Source organism: Spea bombifrons, chromosome 6 (genome assembly GCF_027358695.1).
Source record: "Spea bombifrons isolate aSpeBom1 chromosome 6, aSpeBom1.2.pri, whole genome shotgun sequence".
NCBI classification, from domain to species: Eukaryota; Metazoa; Chordata; class Amphibia; order Anura; family Pelobatidae; genus Spea; species Spea bombifrons.
In genome coordinates this window covers 10,479,876-10,506,772 of record NC_071092.1, presented here as the reverse complement: position 1 = coordinate 10,506,772, position 26,897 = coordinate 10,479,876, and the positions used below count along the sequence as shown (strand labels likewise).

Genomic DNA, 26,897 nt, shown 5'->3' with positions numbered 1-26,897 from the left:
GATTTTCCGTTAGCTCCACTGTATGCTGTTCTGCGGGCGCCTGGTGACATGTCGCAGTGTGACAGCGCAGAGGCAAAATGTCCCTGGAATTATTATTGCAGCTACTTGCAGAAAAGAAGGCAAATTCTGCTTGTTTTCTCCTATTAAATTCCTCGGCCTCCGTTGGCCGGCCAACAAAGTGTTAACGTGCCAAATGACCCGATCATTTTCTTGTATCTTGGCTCCTTGCTGTTCGGATGGCTAGAAGAAGCAAATTTATATTAGGAATTTTTTTGGTGACTTCATAATCTGCCGTTGACCAAGATAGCCCTGGATTATCAAGCTCTGTCCCCTAGTGTTCGCTCTTCGGTGTGCGTTAGCAGTGCTTGCGTTATTTTATTCCTACAGAAACCAAGGATGTATTTAGGCAAAAACCAAGGCAAAATGCCAAATTTGAAGCAATCGGCAAAAAAACAAGTGTGGTTTCTATGGAGATTGCTTTAAATCTCACACTTTACTTCGTAATTACTAAATAAATAGTCTCGGTAATGTGTAATTTAATCATTCAGCGGCAAGCTTTGGCAGTATGTTGTCTGCATGGGAGCCGCTGCTCTTTCCTTTCGATATTTCTGGTTGTTTGTATGCATTGTATGGGGCAGCGCTTTTCAGTGGGTATTCTGGATTGGGCCACTCACAGTGTATTACAAATACATATCTGGGAGGTGTATACATTTTTCTAAAGCATTCTAGCCCAAGGCTGGGCTGAACACACATCAGCAAACTTTGTCTCCCATGAACCTCAAGATGAGGGCTTCCATGACAGCCCTGCTCTGGTGGCCAATCATACATACATGTACACACGTTCCTTCACAAGTACATCCAATAATAGCTCTTAGGAAGGGGTAACTGTGATGCCCCCCTGTGAACTGCAGGCATACTCTCAAGGGCAGTCTTTGATCGGATCGTCACATTTCATTTTTAGACTCCAAGATGGTCCTAAAAGGAGCCTGGTGACCCATTGTATACAGATGTCATGGTCTCGTCTCGTTTGTACATGACATAATTATTCTATGGTACTGCTAGTCTTAATTTGGAACCATAGCATTGGAATCATTCAGAATGAACATCCAGCTTTAGGGATTAAACCAGTCCGAAGCTTTAATGTTGGGAGCTAATTATGAAGACTAGCATGTCTGATTGATTCTTTTTTGGCATGCAATTCTGTAGGCTCTATTTACTAAGAGCAGCGGATTAGTAAATATAGTTAAAGCTGCTTTGTGACCCCTATAAATTGAAAACTTGTATTAATTAGTGATCTGAGAACATTGAAGCTCCCCATTCCCTGTCTGGTGACCTACTGTAGGTAAGGACTAAGTCCTGGAAGTCAGTGATGGTGACGAAACAGAGAGTTGGGTAGGTGAAGCATATGATCTTTAAGTACTTCGGTATTAAGTAGTTAATATATGGAATATGTCCAGAAACGGCTTTATCTGTGAAATTTCTTATTCATTAATGAAATTTCCATGTAACAGGGAAATCTAAAGACAGGATAATGATGAAACAATGATGTAACGGTGTATATATGGGTATATATATACAGTGTGAGTGTATATGTATATATTATATGCATGTGTGTGTAATAATGAATTGTTGATTTTAAAAGCGAATTGAGTTACAGTTTTTGATGGAATAGTTATTTTCCTAAAATAACATTTTATTGTATGAGTAGTCCCCACCATTCTCCATGTGCCTATTAGCAATCCCATGCGATATTGGCTGTAAATGTCCTCCAATTTGCAGAGATTATCACCCAAAACTGTTTGGTGGCACGGACATGATGCCGTTGGCTTCAGCGCCAAGCCCTGCCGCATGGGGAGAATGCAGAGGGAGCATGAGTAAACCTTTCTTCGCGTCCATGCATGCTCAGATACCCAGTTCTTTTGATGGACAGGGTAATAAGAAACCAAGCGGCGTCTCACATTGAAATGCTGCTCAGTTCTCACTTAGACAAGGACAGCGAAGCCAGCGATGATTCCTGAATAAAGGGCACGGCTGCTTCTTAAAAGCATGCAAACAAAAAGCAGATTGCTTTTGTTAACTAAAAAATAAAACTGGTTTCACAAACTACTACATCCAACAATGCTGAGATATGAGATTCTCGCTGCAATTCTTAGGTCTCTGAATGTGAACAAATTCACTTGTCTAGAAGTTGCAATGTGGCACTATTAAATTAGCAATGAGTTAGAGCTGGTTATTGGGTGTTTAATGACACATGAAGGACCACATCACAGACATGAGGATGGGAGAATGTGGAGTCTTTATCAGCCCTTTTCCTTTTATTGCCTTCCTCAGGGCATTATATGCGCATGTCACTTGGGTCAAAATTGTTAACAGATACTATCTTATTGCCTTTCCTATTTCTTCCTATTTGGATCGGTCATAATCTTCTAATCAATACAGTTCTGTTTCCCTATTGTTACCCTATCTGCATGCACCTTGTTCTAGACTAGGCCTTAATCACCGCTTAACTACCTACCCCTCCTGGCTTCAATGATTAAGGAAAGGAGTTCCAGGGAGCACTATTTTTGGTGATCTAGTGGTGGCCCAAGGAGATATGTACCTCTGCACATGGGACATGAACATTGGCTCTTCTGATGATATATTGTGGTCGGTGTAATGGTCAGCATGTCATGTAGATGACCATCACAGAAGTCCACTGCAGCAACGCCGGCCCTGGCCGCAGACAGTTATGGACACTGAAGCTTCTTGTATATTCATCCAAGGATCTCGGTTTAGGCATGGGATATGCGCAATGTTTGCTCCCCTAACTCAAGAACATGTTAGGTAGGCAGTTTTGCATTGAAAGCATGCCTAAAACATACATGTCTCCTTGACTCCCAGCCTCTTTAGTCTCAGCCCATTCCCTTCTCTAACCGAGACAGAGGCTGTTTATTTATTTCTGTATGTGTTTGCAGACAATATGTTCTAGGCTGAATGAGTTCTCCACAGGGAGATAAACCCATTAAATGAATATATTTATCGCAGAGCGAATTTGTGCAAATCTCGTCCACACAGTGAAATCCTCTTAGATGAACCCATGATAACAGATTAAAACAGTTAACGATGATACTTCCCGCGCCAAGCGCTCAGACATTACGTCCCTCCATTCCTAGTCGCATCTCTACGGCAAAGGATTTGATCAGCCGTTTTTTACGATAGATTACGATGTGTAGGGATGCTAAGATTGGGTTTGGAGAAGCCGTGGTAGGATCTTTGAATGCTGTGCACTTGATATAGTCTTCGTTTTAGTTCCATTTTAGTAGATGTAACGTTGGGTAAAAAGGAGGGAACTTGTAACACTCAAAATGTAATTGCAGTGTGTTCGGTCTCTTTGAAGTCAACCTTTGGCATTCCAAGAGATAGCGACTCCATTTCCCCAAATACTTTTTGAGTCAAGTGGTGGCATAGGTACATAGATAGCTATTCCATTTGCTTGCCTAAAGTTTATGCCGACCAGAGTCTACAGTGACGAGACTCTACAAAGAGAAAGGTCTTCCCTCCGACTGGAGAATAACTAGAATATTATTCCATGGCTCCTCATTTTGAAGTCAAGGCCTAGGATCCATAAACTAATAAAAGTCTGACCTGTCACTTATATGAAATCTTAAAGCTGTTATAAGGAGTCAAACATTCAGTCTTTGTTAGACTCAACAATCAGAGCCAGATAGGTCATTGTTGAAATGATTTGCATATACCTACGCGGAATCCCCGGCACTATAGAATTTCTATGGGAAAACATAGTTTTATCTCAAGGAAGCTGAGATTTGTGACTAAAGGGGGGCAGAAGTAGCACAATTAGAACAATTTCCTGAAGTTTCCTCCTTTCTTCACATCCATCCCTACAAATGCAGCCATAACAACTCAACAACAACGAGTAAGAGGAACGGTAACTTCAAATGTATATTCATGCAGATCCTGAGAGCAGGCAGTTAAGATCACTTAAGATATGTTTATCGTCTATATCATAAAAAGTTTAGCGTGAGTACGCATCTGATTTCAGAATTGGAGGCTGCTTAAAGGCCACCTACGGGGCTCTGCAGATAGGGCCGGGGTCATATGCTTTGCCACATTTAATTATTCCTGGGTACCCAGTGACCCATAAACCATCAGCCTGTCATACAGTGACACGATTCTCCCTTTAACTATGGATTTTATACATTAATCATTGCTACCCTGTATTATGCATATTTATAAGCTTGGCTAAAAGATATATTCTTTACTTTAGCTTCATGTGGATACCAAGACGAAGGTAGTAGAAATGATGTCCTAGGGGTAAAAACGATGGCATTGATTAGCAGTTTTGGGTATGTAGATGTAAGATCAAACATTTCATCTGATTTTCGATGCGTTTTTGTGCGTCCAGCTGGGCCCTCTATGGAAGTGAAACCTGCGGATTTTAACCCTTCTTAATGAGCTCTGGACTTTAATTTATTGCTCCCGTAGGCACCAAAAATCTCATGCACTTAAAATGTTTAAATAAGTTGTAAGAAGGTAATGGGTGGTAAATGGGCAGAGCAAGCACTGTGAATATTAACCCCTTTCACATGTACCATCAACAGCCCCGTTTAAAAAACCCGGCTTATAGGCACCGTATGTACCTGTTCTGTCTTACAAAGAATCCAGTCTTGTTCATAATGATTGGTCAACGTTGTGAATTAAAGAGTGTATCATTTCACTATAATCCCTGTTTAGTGAATCAGACCTTAAGTGGATCCCTGTGTACACTCTCGTCGACCAGATTGTAGGGAATTATTTGCGGCCCGATGGCTGCCGTGTCATTTAGTATATTTATGTGTCTGCCAATAATTTATATTGATTAGTTGGTACAAGAACGCAAATCCATCTGCAACAACATTAAGTGTGCGAACACAATCTTTTTAAATCGAGGTGCTATATACATTTGGAACCAGTTGGCTGACTGGTAGGAACTGGGGTGCTTGGGCATATATACTCACCCAGGTGGCAAAACTGAAGCACGTCCTTTACCTCTGCCTGGCATACTTTGTCACAAAGTAGTCTTTTTCTTTAACCTCACTCTTTATTTATTGTTCCCTATTGTGTCTTACCCCTTTTCAGATTCATTTTCTTTTTTTTTTTCTTTTCTTTTAAAACCCTACCTCGAGGACAGCAATATACTATGCAGTAAATCCAAGCTGATCCCTCTGGCAGAAAAAGCATTAAGTTTAATATGTTCGGTTGTTGACTCTCTTTGAATTCTCTTGTAGCGAACCTACCTGTTTGTTGCCTTTTAATGTTTTTCTCCTCTGGTGTCAATATCCATGGGACATCGGGGCGCAAGAATCAGATATCTCCGTTTGTGAATATTCTATCGCACCTTTGATTATTTGTTATTCGTAGAATAAAATCAAGGAAAATGTGCTGGGAATTCTCTACATATATAACTTTGATATGGGCTCCTGATATTTGTTTCGGGGTTAATTTAACATGGCTGGAGCTTGCAGTATTGTCTGTTGATTTGTTTCAGCATTGTGAATGGTGAACCCTGAGATGACCTTGTGTAATTCATACTTCAACTGGTGACTTGCCCTTCTCCTCATAATCTTATCCCGTTATCTCCCCGTTGTAGAGTCGCTGATTGTTGTTGATTGGTTCAGGCTGTCTGTGAAAGAGGGGTGAAGAGACTTGAAATTGAATAGATAATGCTGGCTCGGCCAAAGGCTGTCGCCTTCTAAGAGGTTAATTTTTAACTAAAAGTCTCCAAAACGATTATACTTTTTTCCAAACAAAAAGCAGAACGTCTAGGTGGTTTCAGTATATTAATTAAATTATAAAGACGGTGGCAGTGACCCTTCCCTTTAACTACGGCCCGTAACATTTAACCTAGTTTGTGTCACTTGCGGTTTCCTCATATGACCGCTGCTTCTCATTCTTCATTCACTGACCCGTGTAGCTCAGAGATGCTGACCTCCATTCTCCAAGGGCTTCGGTCACACTGTGGTTTCAGGATAATGTGCCACTCAAAATTAATTTTTCTGAGAACATGTTAATTAAAGAAATCCCCAAACTCTGGAAATATTTAAGTGCCGTGCACAATAATTGGACCTCCTTTTGCTAAATATAACTAAGTAACCTTTTCCATTTACAAGCCCTTAGTGTAACCTCACTTATTTTTCCACCTAATCTTCTCAAAATGGGTTTATCTTTTGCTTTGTAAAACCTCCTCTTTATATCATTCCTTGGTGGTCTATAAATCCAATGCACATAACATCATCCCATACCTACCAACTCCTGCTTGTTGTGAGGCAGTCCTGATTTTTAGGTACAGTCCTGCCTAGGGAGTGTTTTTTATGTGCCTGTTGGGAACATCCTGTGACCTTCCCTAACCGGCCCAAGGAGATGTAGAATCTATGGAGGTCTGATCTGTTGCAGCCCAGACCTCCATTGCAGATTAACTATACATTATTGAGGCCAGCTCACTGGGACAGAGGTGGCCACCTTGTGACACGGTCAAGCTTTGGTGGCTCTTCAGGTAAGGAAGGCAGGCAGTTGTACCCCTGCCCCTCCAGCCCCATGCCTGGGGTATAGGATCTGTTTGTCCATACAATGCTTCCTTTTGTCTAATCCATTTGTGATAACTGAGATAGCTGAGGCCACCGGTTACCTGTAAGGCTTTAGTACACTATGACTTACAGAAGTCAACCAGTTACTTCGTTAAACCACCCACATGCTGTGAGGAGCTCTCTACATGTGTTGGTCAGGAACATGCAAGAAAATGGTTGTTGTGGTCCCCAGTATATGCACGGTTAAATAATCCAACATTCTGGGTCCCTGACTTCACTATGCATTATGAAGGGCTGATCCCAGTGAGCTGGGAAGGAAATCTCCCTACATTAACCTTACGTTATGCAGGCCCAGCTCAACCTTCCTTGTCATGGAAGCACACTGGGGCTGGCTTCATCATAAATGGTGGTGTCAGGGAGCTGAAATGCTCCACGCTCTCTCAACCTTTTTTTGTTAGTGAATTCTTCTCAATGGCTGGGCAGACCAGCCTAGGTGGTTTGATGAGGAGTGCCGAGCCAATACAGTTACCAGATGAGACACCATTTCTTCCTCTGGTAGTGTCTCTCTGGACACACACTGGGACCCAAATCGGCAGTGGGCAAGTGGGCTCTGGCCAGGGTCTTCTATGGCTCGGACTATGCAGATGACACTATATGGCTGGCTCGCCCCCCTCTGTTTTACACCCAACCTGTGACATTTTCTCTTGCCCATTGAATGTTTTCTCTCAGATTCCTTCTGTCCCTCTTATTATCTCTCAATCATTTTCAGCTTCCATTTCTAACGCTCTCTCTCAATCTCTCTTTCGTTCTCTCAGTCTCGCCCCATGTGTGCAGTGTTCTTGTGATCTCCAGCTGTCTGGGGTCAGTTATGAAGCAATTAATGTAGATCCAGAGTGGGGCAGATTGCAGATTGAAGCCTCTGCTTATTATATACCGTGCTGGAAGCTATAATTTGGTCCATTTTGCTGCATTATAATTTCTGTCTCTGCGCACATTTAGTGGAGGTGCATCCAGAAGCCTGCAGATTTGGGGTCCTCCAACCCCCTCCGTTTTGGTTCTCTCTGTTTCTCATTCCCTCTTTTCGCTCACACAGACGCTGAATTATTATTAAAGAATTCATTTAAATATGATAACTGAAATGGCCTTTTGCCGTAGATAGCACTTTCCCATAATCATTATAGGAGGTATCTATCACGCCTGTTAAACACAAAATTATTATATCTTGGTTCTACTGACTATGTGTCTGCGCCTAAAACATAGTGCAGGCGCTTGTATCATTAATTTGCATTGAAGTGACCAGTCAGACGCCGCTGCTTACACGAGCAGGCAATCGCGGACATCGGGTAACATAGGTACAAATGGTGCGTCCTTAGCCCACGCGCTTTAACCACATTCATACTTACCTCCTACGCACATTTTAAGTGGCTAAAAAGTTGTTTTAGGTGTAGTTAGAATTTGAGTCCTTCAAAGGACTTTCCTAAACGGGGACGTTTTGGGAGGTATGTATTTGAGTGGTCAAAGCCCGACATTTTAATAAACAGCCACTTACTTACGACCAAAGCCACCATGGTACGACTGCATGGAAGTCTCCGGGGGGTGCTGTAGTGTCCCCACATCCACACAGCTTTGGGGGGCTCTAGTTATTTCATATTGGGGAGCTGGAAGAAGAGGGAGAGTTTTCCAAACACGGGACCATGGGGGAAAGTGGTGTTTTTTTACAGGGGAGGGTCTGTAGCGTATACACTGCTACCCTCCCCTCTTGCCGGTGCCCTGTGGGGTTTGTTTGCCCTCGGCGTCCCTCGTCTCTCCTCATTATCCGCCTGGGATATGGTCTTTTGCCTGCTCTGCTGAGCACCAGGCACCCTCTGGAGGAATGGGTTTCCCGGGGCTGCCTGAAATTAACACGTTTATTTTCTAATGTCTCTGTTGAGATGATGGAACAAGCCCCCCTGTCTGGTCTCCTTTTAAGCAGTCGGGGTCTCTGCAGTCCAGTGCTGCTGTACAGAATGATGCTAATTACCGGCTCAGGGGGCTGCAGGCGGAAATACTTTTGATTTTGAAATGTCATTTTTCTCCCGCGGCAAACGCTCTCTGTGGGGAGGTCTACGCCAGCGTTTCATACCACTGCTGAGGAACATCAAAGAGAAGGTCACAGGGGCAAAGCGACTAATTCTCAAAATTCCTGCACATCCTGCAAAGGGGTCCGTCGTGCCGTAAATACTCTCCATAAAAATTGTAAATCGCATTGCAAATTCCACATTCGAAACAATGTGGTCAGAAATTGGGCTTTAACCCTATTGATGCGAGGAGGCGCTATGGCAATGATTCAAAAAACGCAAATTATGTTTTTAGTGTAATTGTTCAAAAAAGGCTACTTAACGCAGTCATGCTTTTTGACACTTTTACCAAAAGTGCTTAATTCACTGCTCTGATGGACATATCTGTCAACATTTGAAAGTGCCAAAGCGAGATGCTTTCTTTTAGGGGGTGGTTGGAAGCAGAGCTTATCTCGGACTTACCATACCTTTTTGGATTCTGATCAGCAGTCCATGCGCTTCATGTGTTTCTTTGACCCCTTAAATATCTTGCAGACAAAGATGAAAGTTGCCTTTTTTTTGCGTATTTTCTATTCCATTTTACATGGTGGCAAACTTATGTCTTCCGCAATCCTTCCGGCATGCTTTTAACATCTAACATAGGCAAGAACCATCTTCCAGCTTGGTACCCTAGGCAGCTGCATAGTTCTCTTAAATTATAAGGCCAACTCTGCCTATTCAGTTGTTTGTTAATACTTTTATCTAAGGACAGAATGGGGTAATAAATTCACTAATCGACTTATCCCTCTGTTTTGTGACTTTTACCCGCTTGGGAAAACTTCCACTGACAAACATACGTCCGTCTTCTAAATCCTTAATATAATTGTCAGGCAGAAGTCAAAATCTGGCTTTTTAACAAAAGTGATAGAGGAGGTAAGAAGAGCCATTAATGAATGATGAGTGGAGGAGAATGGAGAAGAAGCGATAAGGTTACAGACGTATGGACTCGTGTTCTTTCTGCCTGTCGGCAATAAACTAGCGGATAATTGTCTGGTCAACTAAATTGTTATGTTACTTATATGTTTACTTACCATACAGCACGGCAGAACTTAGTGGTTTTCTATAAGTTAAGAAATAACATTTTTTTTTTTTTACAAAAGCAAATTAAAAATTTGCTTTTGTAATTATTGTATGCACATTGTAACCATCGTTGGATATAGATGAAAAAATATTTTTTAAAGAAAAATGCTCCTCTAATATGCAAATGAATAGAATTTCATTTGGGAAAAATGTAATTTTCTTAGAAAGTTACAATGTGGTGTCATAAAAGTTATTTCATTCTGGTTCATCGTACACCGTGTTAAACACTATTTAGTCGACAAGACCAAATGTAACTTCGTGTTTGAAAGAAGATCTTGGCTGTTAAGTGCAGAGTCAGCGAGACGGTGTTGCAGCGATAGCAGAACCTCCTTTACATAATCTTATGATTGTTACTGATCTCTGTAGTCTCAGCTGTAGGTAAGCAGGGGATCCGATGGGAGTCAGATCGCTGAGTTCAGCAATACGGGCTGGGCGGAGAGAGATGTAGTAGGGTTGCAGAGTCTGGGGGAAGGAGGGGTAATAAATGTCAAAGTGGAAGAGGAGAGAAAGAAATACACACCTGGAAAGGTTATATCAGAAAGGAGGAGTGTGCGTAGGAAAAACGATCTTAGAATTTAAGAAAAAAAGTGTGAAAATGAGAAACCTGGTAATGTGATGTGAGATCTGAATAGAAGAGGGGTAAAAACCATAGAAGAGATGTAAAAAACAAGAGCCTGGTCGCCGTATGATGCACAGATGGAGTCTCCGTGAATAATATATGTTCCATAGCATATTTCTACAGAATATTGTACCAACTCACCCTGTTCTTTCGTTGCAGCTCTATAGAGATAAGCGGAACCTGTTTCAAGTGGAGGAGAATGTCCCGCGCAAACTGGTGGAGAAAGTAGCAGGTGACATCGAGACCCTCCTTGCAAAGAAAGTGCGAGCTCTGAAGGTAAGCAAGCAAACGACCCTGCACATTAACAGTGAGTTGTTTAAGTATACCAAAAATCTGGGCTGACACATGAGTAAGGAGAATTCATATGGCTGTGTCAGTCCAAGAAAAGATGAAGTAGTTTATTTAAGAAACACAGAGGGACACGCAAGGCCAAATAAGCTCTCAACAAAATGAAGAAGAGACCCCTGAGGTTACAAGAACTTATGTGATATCTTTTTTCCAGTGCTTACCAAGGCACGCATAATACAAATCAAGTTTATGAACGTTCACAAACACACATACAAGAATAAAAGATCAGACCTGTGTTTCTTTCTGCAGTTTTTCCATGGGAGTATATTAAAAAGTCCATATTGGCCAGTTAAGTACGGATGGGAGTTTTCTCTGCCAATAGGTGCTCAACTTGTCAAGACTTGCATATGTTCAAAGTGAACATATATACAGATAGAACATACACGGTAGCTTTTAGAATGCATGAACTGATGCAACAAAATGGACTGGTATGTATACTAAAGGGGTGGACTAACCATTTAATATAAATATTCTGTATCCCTAACTAATAGATCAATATAATGCTTCTTAGGATGCATAAGCCCTCCATTCACTATCTTTCAGTTGTAAGACAGTTGGGTCTATTCACTTAAGTAAGTACTTAAGTGATTAGTTGAGTTAAGGGTTAACTCGACAGACCAGATTCGACTGAGTGGCATTCCATCGCATATTACCACTTCCAAAATAACTAGCTTGTGAGAAGCATACTTTATATTTTGCAATGTTCAGGCGAGGGCATGCAAACTGAATGAAATCCTGCCACCCATCCGTGAAAATGTGCTTATCCACCACCCCTTCCAGTACATTATATATATATATATATATATATATATATATATATATATTTATATATATATATATGTACATACACACCGATTAGCCATAACATTATGATAACTGACACGTGAAGTCAATAACATTGTTATCATGGCACCTATCATGGCACCTATCAGTGGGTAGGATATACAGTATTAGGCACAAAGTTGATGTGTCAGAAGCATGAAAAGCGTAAGGATCTGAGCAGCTTTGACAAGGGCCAGATTGTGATTGTTAGACTGGGTCAGCACCTCTCCAAAACGGCAGCTCTTGTAGGGTGTCCCAGGTCTGCGGAGGTCAGTGCCTATCAAGAGTGGTCCAAGGAAGAATAAGCGGTGAACCGATGACAAGGTCATGAGAGGCCGTGGAGGGGCGAAAGCTGGCCCGTGTGATCAAATCCAACGCCATTAAGGCCGGTGGACTTAGATGCCCCCAAGGTCCTTTTTTTTTTTAACTGCCCCTCTGAGGCTTTTTATTTTTAAAGAATTTTTAACCCACATCAGTGGACAGGGGGGTAGACATAGTCCCTAAAGCGTTGCACCCCTCTGTATCATTTATTTTTGTCTGGACATTCTACCTCCGTGTATAATTTTCACGCTACATCGTGACGATTAGAAGTGGTAGGATCAAAGCTGAGCCGTGCATTACAAAGCCTTTTATATTTACTATTCATGAGACTTTACCATTGCATTTACACCTGGTTCTATTTTCTCTACATCAATAAACATTTTTATTCTGTGCTTACTTTCTGGAAGTAAACAAGAACATGTCTTATTTTTAGGTATCAATGTCCCTTTAATGTATAGCCGCGTCTTCCGCTGAACCTTCCCCTTTGTGTTTGGGACGTGTGCGTAAACCGGAGAAATTGCCACACATTGTGTTAGCACAATGGTCGGCAAGTGTATTGATCAGAATCGAATCGCTTTAAAGGAAAAAACAACTCTCCAAAAAAAAGCTTTTTTTCCAAAAAGCTTTACGCTTGCATCTATGGTTAACCCTTTGTGGCCTGATGTATTCCAAGAAGAAGATTCGCCATACATTTACGTTTACGAGTCTTATCTCGCCGGTACTCCTGCTCAAACACAATAGAAGATGTTTCTGGTACTCCGTATCACTGGCAGTCTGCTGAGAGCTGTTTCTTATTGATATTCCTATCTGCAAACAATAAACAGGTGATTTGAGTTATACATGTTATCACGGAGCACCCAAGAGAGAATAATGAGCACTGAATTCACAGTTGCTGAGTGTGAGTGGGCCACTGAATTCACAGTATTGCTAAGTTATTCGGTGCATTGAGTGCATTATACAGAATTCAACAAAAATATATATGTATTTTATATATATATATATGTCTGTATGTATATATATAATACACACATATGGATTTGTGACACAAGTCATCAATTGGCCCTCCTCTGGATTAATGGAAAGCACATTTGTGCCTTGTTAGTTAAAGGTACACTCCAGTACCACAGTACCCCCTGCAAAGAATGGCTATTAAAGTACTTTAGAATACATTATTTAACTAAAGAACAATAAAATAAACTACTCATCATCCTTAAGTGCTGCACTGCCCCCTTTTTTGTCCCATCTTCAAACTAGTTTTGACTGCTCGAAGCAGTCAATCACTGGCAGGAAAGAGTTACCATTGAAATCAATAGGAGCACTTTCTGTGCATGCGATTAAAGAAGGTCTTGTTGGACCCGCTGGGACTCTTCCACTAGCCAGGGCTGGTTGGCGGTAAATATAGTGTACATGCTCACTGGTAAGCAGGAAAAGTGTTCATCTGAACACATCCTCAGCAAGCCCAGGAGCTTGAGGGACAGGGAAAGAGGACTAATGCCTAGCGGTATTCTGATGCATTCCTCCATGCAGGGAAAAAAAATGTTAACTTAAAGGGGACACAGCAATCTTCTGCATTAACGTTAATGTGATGGCTGGAGTGTCCTTTTAATCTGTCTACCTCTTTCTGGAAAGCTTTTGATCTCAATCACTTTGGGCTGACAGTTTTAATTAGATGAAAAATACAGTAGCAAAACAGATTAGCCAACTAATGCATTAATACCAAGGGGAAAAGTCTAATGGAGGGGGATGTACACGGGAGGTAAACGGTACGCTGGCCAGATCTGTGTGATGTGTCCAGGAGAGCCGCCGCGTGTATATTAGAGTTTGGTGCGTATGGCACCTGTGTGTGTCTGTCAGATGGTGTATATGTATGTGTGACCTGGAGTGTTTATCTGTGAGATGTATTGTAACACGCGTGTACAAGCAAATTTGGTAGCGATCATACCATTATTGGGTAGCTGCAATGCATTAGATTGCTAGCCTTTAAGACTACTATGGTCTCTTCTTTAGTCAATTGCAAGCAAATGTAAGGCTGTGAGATGTTTCTTTGGCGCGCATGTATGATAAGGTGGTGGTTGTAATTGTTTAAGCATTTCTGTTGGAGTGAGTTTGTTGAGATGTTGTGTCATAGCGGCAGGTGTGTTAAATGCCCAGACCCACATATAGTGGTATATTAATGCCCTGATGCCCACATGTGTTGTCTCAGGGCACCCAGGCCCACACTGTGCTTGCATCCCCAGTGCCGCTGCTTGTAGCGAGTCGTGTTTAGTATGTGATTCCATAGCGAGTTGTGGTCCTACCCCCCCCATCTGCCGGGGAGGTTTGGGGGTGTTTTTCCCTTTTGACAAATCCATAACAGGCTCCAGAGGAGGGAAGTTCAGCAAATCCCTCACAGGTTTAATCTCTGTGCATGTTAATTAATAATGACAATGCGGCCCCTTCTCTCCCTGCCTCGCTAATTACTGGTTAGTAGCTTTGTTTTAATTATAATTTTAATTCTTTTATAATCAAATCCAGACTTGTTTTATTTATTTGCTTTGTGTGTGTTTGGAAGCTGCGTGTCTATTGTAAAGGAAGAGCGAGACCAAATTAGAGTGCTGGAAAACAATGCAATAAGAAGAGAGGTGGCGGGAATACCGAGCAAGCTGCTTTTTATATCTCTGCCTCTCCTTTACTTACTTATTCAATCTACTAAATGATATCTTCCCCCTGTTTATTAAGCCCAACTTTGTCGTCCCTTTATCACTCTTGTCCTTGTACCCAGCTCTCTCAATCTAACACGTTTTTCCCCTCCAATTCCTAATCCTTCCTTCTTTCCACCGCATGTCATGTAGGGTTCTGCGTAGTTACTGCACCTCTGTCAATTAGTTGATACAGTAAGTGCTGATGTGTTTAATATGGTACCCCCTTCTCCATCTATATCCTGGTCCTGTTCCCTGCTCCATCAGTCCGATCCAAAGGCCAGGAATCTGTGAATCTTGTGCTGTTCCCCAAAATGTATGCTGGGTTATCTTATTCTGACTCATAGGAAAGGGATTGTCTCATCATTTGGTCCATCTAGCTTCTCAAGACTGCAAAAGTTTGTTATCCCTGTACTAACGCTAAACCTCCATTCTTCTTTTGTCTGTTTTAATCCATGTCCCTGTTCTTACCCCTCCAATTATTAATCCCCTAAATCTGTCCTCTGTTCTCCCAGCACGTGTCCCAGTGTTTGCTTCCAATTCATGTTTGTTCATTCATTCACCCGTTCATTCCCCTTTGCCTTTCTTCTATTCTTTTTGTCCTTTCATGCACGTCTTAGTATCTTACTATTCTCAGTTCATCCAGTAATCCAATTTGAGCTCCATCACTTTGTCCTAAAGGTTTGTGAGCACAGCACTTGTCATATCGCACCTTCTATGTTAGTGTCCTTGTGTGTATTCGGATCACAGACACCAGAAATCTAGCCTTTTTAGGGAATAAGAGGGGACTGGCAGCGTGCCCAGAGGCTGTGAGCTGCCCACCAGCCTCTCTGTATGCTCCGAGATGCGGCTAGAACAATGTAGACAAAAAAAACCCTTATAGAGTTTATCAGTCCTCGAACCTTTACTTTAAGTATTTGGTCACGTTCTTAAAGTTTTTTTTTTTTTTATTATTTCAGAGATGCTTATTCTTTCTTTCGGCCATTTTTAGGGCTGCCACAGGACATCTGAAGAGAGTTGTTTACCTGTATAGGAAAACAAAGTGACAGATGGGTGATATATAGACTGGCAGATAGGGGATAAAGAGCTCGTCTGTGGCCGTTGGAGCATCATGGGGCTTTGCCGGACAGCTACCTATTGGCTTCTATTAAAATAAAAGCAAGTGCCGTAGGGTCATGCTCAGGATAATGACTTGCTATAGACAAGGCATGGAATAAGATGTTGCTTTATGGAGCAGTGATAGGAGACTGGTTGGGTTACCCCAAAGTAAGCGGCATTATCTAAATCATTAGCTTTAAGAGATTTATTTACAGAGTTGTTAAGGAAACTGGAAAAAGGGTTAAAATAAAGCCTATGCTATTTGAGAACATGAATCAAGCGCCCTGTCAGAAAGAGGTCAAGAGATAACCCTCAGAGCACAGAATTATTCTGGATCTAATTTGTTTTGCACTGAAATGTAACATTTTCCTGGATTTGGTAGAGGAACACAGTTGATGGAGAATGTGCTCTTTTGATTTCATGTCTCCTTGCTTCATCCAGTTGTAACTACTGACCACTGTTCCTTACTCAAACTCAGCCCGTCTTCCAACATGCTCATTCCTCCCTCTCTATTTCCCCTCTGGCTTCTTTTTTCTCTTTCCATTTCATGAGGAGCACATTCCTCTCTCTGGCTTTGTAAATGTGTTTTTGGGAACATTAGACCCATTATGTTCATTAGAAGATCTTGACCAATCATTTGTCTCCTCGGAGGAAGAAGTGATGCTCTAAGAGCCAATTAGGAGTGAATCTCAAAGATGAGGCTGTATTGTAAAGGCATTTCTGCTCTGAATGCTTCTAGTTAAGGCTGATTACTTTGTTCCTGCTGCTCCCTACCTCCTGTTGATGCACTACCACTATGATAACAGAACAGAAGCTTCACTCTTCACGCAGTACCTCTTCCTCATCCATACCATGAGGGGCTCAGCACATCTCTGTTTGCCCAAAGCAGGCAGATGTTGTCAGATCCTTCATAAACGTGATCTCTATCAACTTGGTTAAGGCAATAATACAGCCACCCTAAGTATTGTCTCTTGGATCTTCTGCCACTAGTGACCAGCTTAGTGAAGACCTCATTAAAGTATCTTTGATGCTGTACTGTATATGCATAAACTATTGTGGGTCCACAGCAGCACCCAGAGGCTGCCTTGGCTCCATGGTAATAATCCATTAATGTCTGGCAGGCCATTGTTGAATGCTTAAAGCTTCATGGTTTGACTTAATTTTCTCCTCCTCTGGACCAGAAAAGGTCCATGTGGTGAAATCATATCCTAATGCATTCTGTTGGTAAATTAACTGCATTGACCCCACCAAGAGCTAAAGGCCTATTGTGTGCTATTAAAAGGGGATTATTACTGTTTTAAATGGCCGTCTTTAGCAAGGACATTATTACTGTATTTTGCTCTTTGGTTGCCCTTGAAAGGGTCAATATAATCCCCCCTGCTCTTGAGATGAGCAGAACCTAATGACAAGAATATTCTAAGTACCTCTAATTTTGCAAATAAGCCCATAAAATGATTATATATGATTTTATTAGTGTTGCACCATGGAATGAAAATGAATCTTAAAGGCTCATCTCGAGCTATTCACTGGATTGAGCTCTAACCCTTCATCTCATTGACTACATTCCGTGTGTCTCTTTGATCTCCCACTTCATTGTCTGTTGCAATTAACAAATTAATGCACATCGCCCGCAGAAACCACTTGCAGACTAATTTCTTTTTATGCTAAGAACTGAGATGAAGAGTTAATGTTCCTGTGTTGGCACCAAGTCTCTGCCTCTACCCATAACGTGCATACCATGCGGTTGGTCTTAGCTGTAACACAGAGTAGTCGGTATGAAGCTGATAACACTTCCCTGCTGGCTGCCAAGTCATCTCGTTGCCAAATGCTTCTCTCTCTCTTGGAGTTCAGGCTCTGCATGTGCCAGACGCGGGAGGAGGGCACCTTTCCCAGGGTTTACCCACAATACCGTCTGGTGCAGCGGTGAGTGAGATTGTGTATGTGTCAACACCATCTGTTATAGCATCTTGAAGGCGCAAGTATGTGGAGGAGGGGACTAACAAAATTTTACGTGGTTACCAGGAGTGCCCTGTAAAGTGACAAAAGAGTAAGACGAGCAAATATTCCGAAAGCAGGTTCTTCTGGGAGACCATATAAAGTATCATGCAGGGCAAGGGGCATTTACTCCTTGCTGGGTCTCACTCTGTTGGAGGGTATGGAAAGCCTCTTTAAGGGAATGCAGATCCTTGGCTGAAAATGTTTTCCTAGCAAGAAACTCTTTAGATGCCTGGATGTCACTATGGCTAGAGATGTGACAGGAGCAACCAAGCAACTCTACAAAGGTACAGGACAATCAACGATTAACAGTCTTGGAACGACACTAGAACAGAAGGGATAACGGGATTCTTAGTTTCAATGTGTTGTGCAAGTAAGAACCAGAAACAATTGGAAAATGTATTTACTGTATAGATTACAATATTTGGTGCCCCAATGAGCCCGTCACCCTCCTATTATAATACCATTGTCTGTATACTTATATATGCCTGTGGTGGTCATAAATCGTATTCTGGGACAGGGGAAATTTACAGTGATTCATTGAAGACCAGAACAATATCTCACAAAGCGGTGAGTACGATGTCTTATAAACCATGGCTCAACAAATCATGGATCTGCTGGCATCTTACTTTTTCTGAGTAATCTCTAAAGAAATGTATGGATGCACCTTTCTCCCCGGGCTCTTTATAGCAAAATATTGGCTCGTAATTTATATGAATGTCTGTCAGCCTCTGAGGGTGACTATAACAGACGGGAATTATTCCGGCTGAAGTTTGCCTTGGTGGCATCGTCTGAAGGTCCCAGGTCACCTCAGTGGCTGTCAATCAGTGTCGTGTGGGTCTCTATCCCATGCACAATTCATATGGAAACACATTCATGTCCTTCAGATGTTTCCTCTGAAAAACTATACCTATGAGGAGCCAAGTCATCAGTCTGCTGTGTTCCTATTGATAATCTGGACTGGGAACAGGACTCCAACTCCTGACAATATATACATTAACTAGTTTAGTAGGGAGTAGGCTGTATCCCGCTTTGGGGCAATGCCCTCTGTGTCTCTTGCTTGAGGGTTTGAACAATTATGGCCAAAGTAATTTAGTTACCTTAAACTAGGAACCAGTGAAATATTTTTGCTGATTGCTCTACGTTTGCACCAGCATTGCACTCTGCATAACCTTCATCTATTCACTAAATTGCAAGCGCACGTGTGTTAGCTAAAACGGGAACTTGGTTCCAAATTGCAACTTCCCCTTGCTTCCCCAGAGGATGGCAAGTTGACTCATGAGTCAACCCCCTACCTTCCCTGGACAAACATCAGATAATAAATGATAATAATAAACATAAAATGGTGAGGACTACATGCTAAAAACCCTTTGGAGAAGAAAATCAAACAAAAAAATAAAAAATAACCTCCCCATCTCCAAGTCTGCCAGGTATGTGAGCGAGAGAGAAAGTCCCAAAAGGTGCTTGGAACTCATCTGCTCCACAAAAAGGGTACAACCTGCAGGGGAAAACAGTATTTCACTTGCATCCACCATAGTTTGGGACTATAACCTGGGCTTATTTTATTAGCCCCACACTGTGCACATTTATTTCCTTTAATATATTTCTTATTTTATTATCTCTAAAATTACTCTGCGGGGGTAGGGACTCTCTGTTTTGTGCTCTCACGTGCCTTTGCAAACATGCAGCTTTAGTAAATATGTCAAATATGTTGGCATGTGAGGGTTTGCATCCTCAGTTGAGTCTAGTTGGTGGAGTTAACCCTTTACTCTACTGACCACTTGAATGGAGCCAAATGTACCTCTATACCTCACCACATCCTCTTCCAGCGGAGTCCCTTTTACTTCTTTCCGACTCTCTCTCTCTCCATATTCTCCTTATATGCCCTTTTCAGCTTTTATCCACCTCTAGCTCTCTCTCATCATTTCCCTCCTTGAATATCTCCAATATACATGCAACATTCTTCCTTTCCCTGCTTCCCTGCCTCTAAGCCTCTCGCCTCCTCTACTCGGACAGCTCTACCCCCCCCCCAGCCTTCTCTTGCCTCCAGTCACTGTTCCTCAATCTCACATTCGCTGATTAGTGCCCTTTTACATTCCTCGCTGAATTTTCTCTATCCGGAGGATTCTGGGAGTTATGCGTATGAGCTATTTGGAGAAGGGGGTGTGTGGCAGTGGGGGGCTGAGTGTGAAACAGGAGGGAGAGTGCTGCAAATCACTGTATTTATTGTGTTCAGAATAGAGGGGAAGAAGGTGGAGGGGGGTTAATATGGCAGTGAGTAATTCCCTCGGAGGCATTAAAGGCTCTGAAACACACATTAACCCTTTCCTTTTGGCAGAGATACAGGCAGACCTCCTCTGTTTATGTACAGCTGCGTATGCAAGCCTGTAGAAGGTACCGGACCGAAGCGTCTGTGTGCACGAGTAGAGAAATGCTTGTACGCGTGCCTTGTTTATGAAGAAGCGCAGCAGGACGATGCATTTTATATGCCACCTCCTAATACAGCTCTGACAATACAGATCCCGCAAGATTGCGGCTGTATGGAGGCTTTCAGGTGGCGACATAAATATTTCACTTCTCTTAACCCTTTGAAGTACGCACATTTACCTGGATCCGTCAGCTGTCATCGAACCAGCAGGGGCAGCCAATGACTCTGCATGCTTTAACGTGACGGTACTTACCCTCGTCTGTTTAGCAGCGGTGTCTGTGCGGTGATGTAGACATCCTGGGAGAAACATGTACTTTGCGTGCTATGTTCAGACAGTAGCTATTACATATATACCGTATATATATATATATATATATATATATATATATTCCTCTTGAGGTTTACTCTATTTTAACTAAAAGTGAAAGTGTCAGTGGATCCATGCCAGCGAAAATCTTGGATGACAGAAGCCACCGAAAGGTCTCATAGCTGTCTCCTCACATGGGATGGACTGTCAAGTGATGGACACTTGCCCCTCTACTAATAAAGACTATACAAGGACACGGGGACCCCAAGACATGCAAATAAATCGCAGACTGGTAGAATGACAGGAGACGTGTGTTCCACTATAACACAATGTCAAATACTACTGATACATGACATTTTCTTGTGTCCTTTTTTGTATGACAGGCATAGAGACCACATGTAGGCCAGGTAAAACGCTGTGCCACGAGAGAGGCGTTCCTTATTATTAGGGTAACTGGCCCCTATTGTCGCTTATTAGAAGAATGGGTTTGTAGTCAATGGCGTATATTCAGAACAAGGTCTTGTTACCAGTGGGATACCTCAGGGATCTGTACTTGGACCCATTCTCTTTAATATTTTCATTAGTGATATTGCAGATGGTGTTGATGGAAAGGTATGTTTATTTGCCGACGACACAAAAATTTGCAACAGGGTTGATGTTCCTGGAGGAAGAAGCCAAATGGCAAACGATCTAGGTAAGCTGGAAAAATGGTCAGAGCTGTGGCAATTGGCATTTAACGTGGATAAATGCAAAGTAATGCACCTGGGGCATAAAAACCCAAGGGCAGAGTATAGACTATTTGGTACTGTCCTAACCTCAACGTGTGAGGAAAGGGATTTAGGGGTAATTATTTCTGAGGATTTAAAGGTAGGTAGACAATGCAGTAGAGCAGCAGGTAATGCTAGCAGAATGCTTGGTTGTATAGCGAGAGGTATTAGCAGTAGGAAGAGGGAAGTGCTCATGCCGCTGTACAGATCACTGGTGAGACCTCACTTGGAGTATTGTGTACAGTACTGGAGACCATATCTCCAGAAGGATATAGATATGTTGGAGAAAGTGCAGAGAAGGGCTACTAAAATGGTTTATGGATTACAAAATAAACCTTACCAGGACAGGTTAAAGGATCTTAACCTATATAGCCTGGAAAAAAGACGGGACAGGGGGGATATGATAGAAACATTTAAATACTTAAAGGGAATCAACAAAGTAAAGGAAGAAAGTTTATTTAAAAGAAGAAATAAAACCGCAACAAGAGGACACAAGCATAAACTAGAGGGGCAAAGGTTTAATGGTAACATCAGAAAATATTACTTTACGGAAAGGGTAGTGGACGCATGGAATAGCCTCCCAGTGGAAGTGGTAGATGTTAATACAGTAAAGTCATTTAAGCAAGCATGGGATAGGCATAATGCCAAGCTAGATATAGGATAAGGGCAAGTACTAAAGGAGAGTACTCAGAGGTTGGGCAGACTGGATGGGCCTTCTGGCTCTTATCTGCCGTCACTTTCTATGTTTCTATGTTTCTATGAATGCGTCATGGATCTGAATAATGGCGGCCTCTGGTTTAGTTGATTGATGTTAGTTGGCAGTAAGCATTCAATTACTAGAAGCATAGTTGGTTGGATTTTTCCTCTGAGCGAGGCTGCTACCTGTTAAGTAAGGTATGTATTAGCAGTGGGCTGCCTTTGATTGAGATATACTGCGAATGACTTTTTTTTGGCACACTTAGTGCTTGGGGATGTATAATTCCTTGCCTATGATGGGGTTTTTATTTCTGGTAGACACATTAGACTGTGTCTTTTCTCTGTAACAGATACCATCTGTTTGTATAGTTTTCTCATGAGTGACCATGAAACCTGACACTGGAGCTTCCTAGACTGTGTATTGAGACAGTCACCAGTATGACTGGCACCAGTTGGCATTGATGAGTATGTGGGTAATTGGTAGTAGTAGTATTGTTAAAGTGACTGGCAGTGATGTGTATTGACACAGATGGCTGTAAGGGGGCTGCCGATGATGGGGACATTGAGTTTTAATTAGTTGATACCTGCTAAACGAAAGGTGTGATACAGATGGTAATATTCCGCCTGGCATGAATGGATGGTAAAGTATTGGAAGGTAAAGGAGCTGATACCAACCTGGGTGTGACATCTGGTAGTGATTACCTTGGCACTAGTGTACACAAAGTGAACGGAAGCTGGAGGTGACCCTATTGTCATGGAGGACACAAGGAGCTGGCATGGATATTCATGATAAAGTGGTGGTGAAAGTAAGTATGTGTGATGTGGAGAGTGTTGGCATCTGGTACTGATTAGTGCTAACTACTCATGGGAGAGTTGGGTTGCGGAAATGAGCTGTAGCTGTGATTTTGGTAGACCTTCTGGTTGGTTTTTAGACAGGTGGTGATGCATCTGGCAAAGAGCTGAGAAAAAGTTTGTATTAATTTGGATGATACATGGGGATGTGGTATATTGGTGATTGAGAATAGTGAAACTGAAACCTTGGTAGCTGAACATAGCTGCTATTTTGGGAGCTGACGTCTCCTGGCATGGAGGAGAACCACATGTGATATGAATTTGGGTGGTGAAGCTGGCATTGTGAAGTGTCTAGATCACAAGTGGTTTGGGGAGACAGCTGGTATAGATTTGGATGGCACAGCTGGCAGTGTCAAGCAGTTATACCTTTGGACCCCTAGAGAGGGAGACATCTGGCAATGATTTGGTTGACTCAAATGGCATCCCCAGGGGTAAATACTTGTCAGGTTGGGGAACAGATGGCAGTGATCTGGGAATCACAGCTGGTAGTGTTGGAAAGAAACACAAGCAAAGAAAGTGAAAGTCAGCTGTAGTTAAGGTGGTAATACCAGCAGTATTAGTAGATAATACAGCTTGCGGTGAGGAGAGTGTCAGTTTTGTTTCAGTGCCACGGGTTTCGGGTTAAGATCATACACAGTTAGAGAGCTAAGCATTACTTGGACAGAAGCACAGACATGTTTGCAAGAAGTACTCCTGGCATTGGGGAGAGGGACAACTGGTGTTGATTGTGGATGGACAGCTGGAAAAAGCAATACAAGCAAATTCAAAACAGTGACAGCTGGCATTGATTTGGGGACACTTCAAGCAGCAATTGGTGAAGCAGTTGGATTTGGTTGGAGGGGATATATATAGGTTTGATACAGAAGATGTAACTAATGACAATGATGCATTTCGTGCAAATGATCCAGTTTAGTTAAATCAAAATATAGACTCAGAATATGTCAACCTGGCTAGTGGTGTTGAGTGTCCCACATCACAATCATTGGCTATCTTTAGCTGATGGTATGAGTTGAAAACAATGGCTGTTCTAATTAATATATGATTGCCACAAAGCCAAGGGGAGGCAGTTGTGGGACAGTGATCTCTCTCGCTGACTCTCTTCACAATGGTCTGCAGTGGGTAGACCCGATTAAAGGGATAATGTGACTGTAGGGTTTTTTCATTGAAAGGAAAAAGTTATCAGCGAGTTTTACAACAGAGTAACATGGCAGGCAATTGACTTTTCCATGGAAAGTACGAACAAGGTGACAAAAAGTGATTCATTTACCTGGCAGTGATGAGGTGACACAGTAGACAATGATGAGGTTGACATAGTTTGTAGTTGTGGGGTGACACAGCAGACAGTGATAGAGTAGACATCACTGGTGCAATTGATAGGGTGACAGATAGGTGTTGGCAATAATGTGGTGATATACCAGGCAGTAAAGGATTGGATATCACTCATAGCGAACTGAGGCGTCTGACATACTAGGCAGGGGTGGGGTAGATACAGTGCTACACATCGATCAGTGATGGAGTGGCATACCAGGCAGTAATGGGGCACATACAGCGGGTATAATTAATGGGGTGACATACCAGGCAGTGAAGGGGTAGACACAGCTGGTAGTGATGGGGTGACACTGATGGCAGTGGTGGGGTGGATACAGCCCGTAGCTACAAGAGGCAATACATCTGATAGTGATGGAGGGATAATGACTGCAGAAATGTCACCCAGTCCTGCACGTCTGATCTCTTTTCTTTTTCCTTGTGGCTGGATCGAAATCGTCCGACCCCTTCATACAATAGCCGAGGGCCTGAAGTGAGATATTGATCGGATGGGGGGGTTATTTGTGTCACTTATGCTGCTCTTTTGGAAATGGAAGATAATTACAAGATCAGAGGAGCTTGGCTGAATAGAAGCACATTAAACTGCATGAAGGTGAAGGGCAGAGAACTCACAGCGTACGCTGCCGTATACACGGAATGAACACAGGCGTGGACTGTCACCCACCCTTCCCACTGAGCTCTTCATTCTTTTGTTCAATAAAGCCTCCATTTTCAAGAGGGTCAGACAACCGGTCTCCCTTAAGATTTCGTACAACTCTTATCCCTCCCAACCAGCAAGGCTGCTCCGTAAGTATTTCCATCCCCAATCCAAGTAAAACTTCAGGGCAGTGACCACGCTATAGTTCACCTCTTGCTCCAAATGACTACCCCTGCTTCTTACAGTTATTGCCTATACCCCGCTATGCGCTCCTTAAGGTTATTGTATGTGAGCTTTCCTTTAACCTTAACAGATTTAGAATATAAAATAATTATCCTAATGACAACTTCTCTGTCAATATCACTTACAACTAATAAGATAAGAACAGAAGATCTGTCCCAAATTCTACATTTTACTTTTCAGGACACTAAACAGGCCCCTATAATGTATCTACAGATTACAATGTATACAATATATGTAATAGAAACAAAGTTTTTTAAAATACTTTTGGGCGCTCCCACCTTAACCATCTGTTTTTAGGATCTGTATTTTTATTCCTCCCTATTGAAGTATTGCCGATCTCCTGTTTAGTTATTAATTATCGCTCGGTTAAGCGTTTGCAAGAGTAGGTGGAGCGGAAAGGAAATAACTACAGGATTGGAAATTGATCAGACATAATAAAAAGAAAATGAAATTATTTATGAACTACACTACATATTGAACATATGAGGTTCACCAATCCTTTTTAAATGGCTTGTAGTTTAGAAGAGAAAACTAGATTCTAAAAACATGGCATGGTAAGAGAAGGTTAGTGGAAGGTGTATGGATAAGGATAGGACTTAAAATAATAATTATATTAAAATAGAAATTTGTACTATTTTGTCATACACTGTAGTCTCACACCGAAAAATCTTTGAAGTTAATTTTATGAGACAAGAAGAACATGAACGGTACATAATCGGTGAAGACACCTGCTACAGTCAATGAGAGATCAGTATCATACTTAACCGACTGACCTGTCAGTGACCCGTTCAACCCAAAGATAGGTCTAATCCACATATCTCCCTCTGCAAGCGTGGTGTAACAAAAGGCAGCTCCGATATCCCATGCGTGGGATTGCAAGGTCCCTTTCTAGGGTCTGGGAGGGGCACTCTCAGGGCACTCTGGGTAATTGTATGCAAATTGCTGTGGAGCAGCAGTAGCTAGCCTCACTAACGGGCTGCGCAGTCTGATTGCCTCTCTGGCAATTTGCATAACATTAGGAGAGATTTTCTCGCTAACATTGAAGTGTTTTTTGTTAGAGGTCACCCTCAGCTAATTACACACCCAGCATCACAACGAGGGCTTTAGTATGTACAATAGGACCTGTGTATCAAACTGTGCAGCATTTGTATACCAGGGATGCATAAATATGGACTGATTACTGTGTTCCTGGGGTATGTTATGTGTAAGTGTGCGCTTTCAGTTGTATGTTCGTGCACGTGAGTGCCTATTGTGTATATCCCAGCGTGTTGCTTTCATTTTGTGTGCACAGATAAAAGTCGTAGGGCAGTACGGTGTGTTTTGCCCAAATGTGAGGTGTGATCTTCACATGTTCTTGAGTGTTGAGCCCGTTTTCCGTTTGTGGCCTGTGTATGTTTGTGTCACAGTGTTTTGTCTGTAGTATGTTCTCGGGGGTTCATATAAAACAGATAAACTTAAATTTGCTTGTTTTCTTACTATGAAGTATACTGTTTTTGGGGTGGATGCAACATACAGCCTTAGGATTTGGGGTTTATATAGTGTCCAGCCCTGAGGTTTTGGGGTTATATAGTATGGAGCCCTTTGGTTTGGGGCGTATGCAGTATGAAGTCCTCTGATTTTGGTGGCATGCACTGTGTATGATTGGATATTGGGGGCATGTAGCAGGAGTCCTGGGATTTTGGGGGCATGTAGCAGCAGTCCTGGGATTTTTGTGTATGTAGCAGCAGTTTTGGGTTTTTGGGGTATGTAGCAGCAGTTTTGGGATTTTGAGGTTATACAATGTCCATCCCTGGGATTTTGGGAGTGAGAGTATGCAGCGTATGCACTTAGTCCTTTGGAGTTGGCATTGTTTGGTAAAGGCATTGTGGCCATAATTGTGCATCATCTATAGGTGTCATTATGGAGTCATTATGGAAGTACTGCAGTGTATCTCGTTCCTTCCCACCAGTCATCTATCTGTGACCTTTCTCTACCTCCATGGCAGAGTCTCCACCTGCCTCCTCTGTTCTTTTCTCTCCCTCCTT

At 42.2% G+C, this 26,897-nt stretch overlaps 1 protein-coding gene across 2 annotated transcripts in view; it reads left to right on the top strand.

Moving 5' to 3' along the window:
• Positions 1-26,897, top strand: part of CACNA2D2 (calcium voltage-gated channel auxiliary subunit alpha2delta 2) — a 121,552-nt gene that overhangs the window by 44,298 nt on the left and 50,357 nt on the right. For both annotated transcript variants that reach the window (XM_053470379.1, XM_053470378.1), the window contains exon 3: positions 10,515-10,631. In XM_053470379.1, coding sequence (XP_053326354.1) covers positions 10,515-10,631 — 117 coding nt within the window. The remainder of the gene's footprint in view (positions 1-10,514; positions 10,632-26,897) is intronic.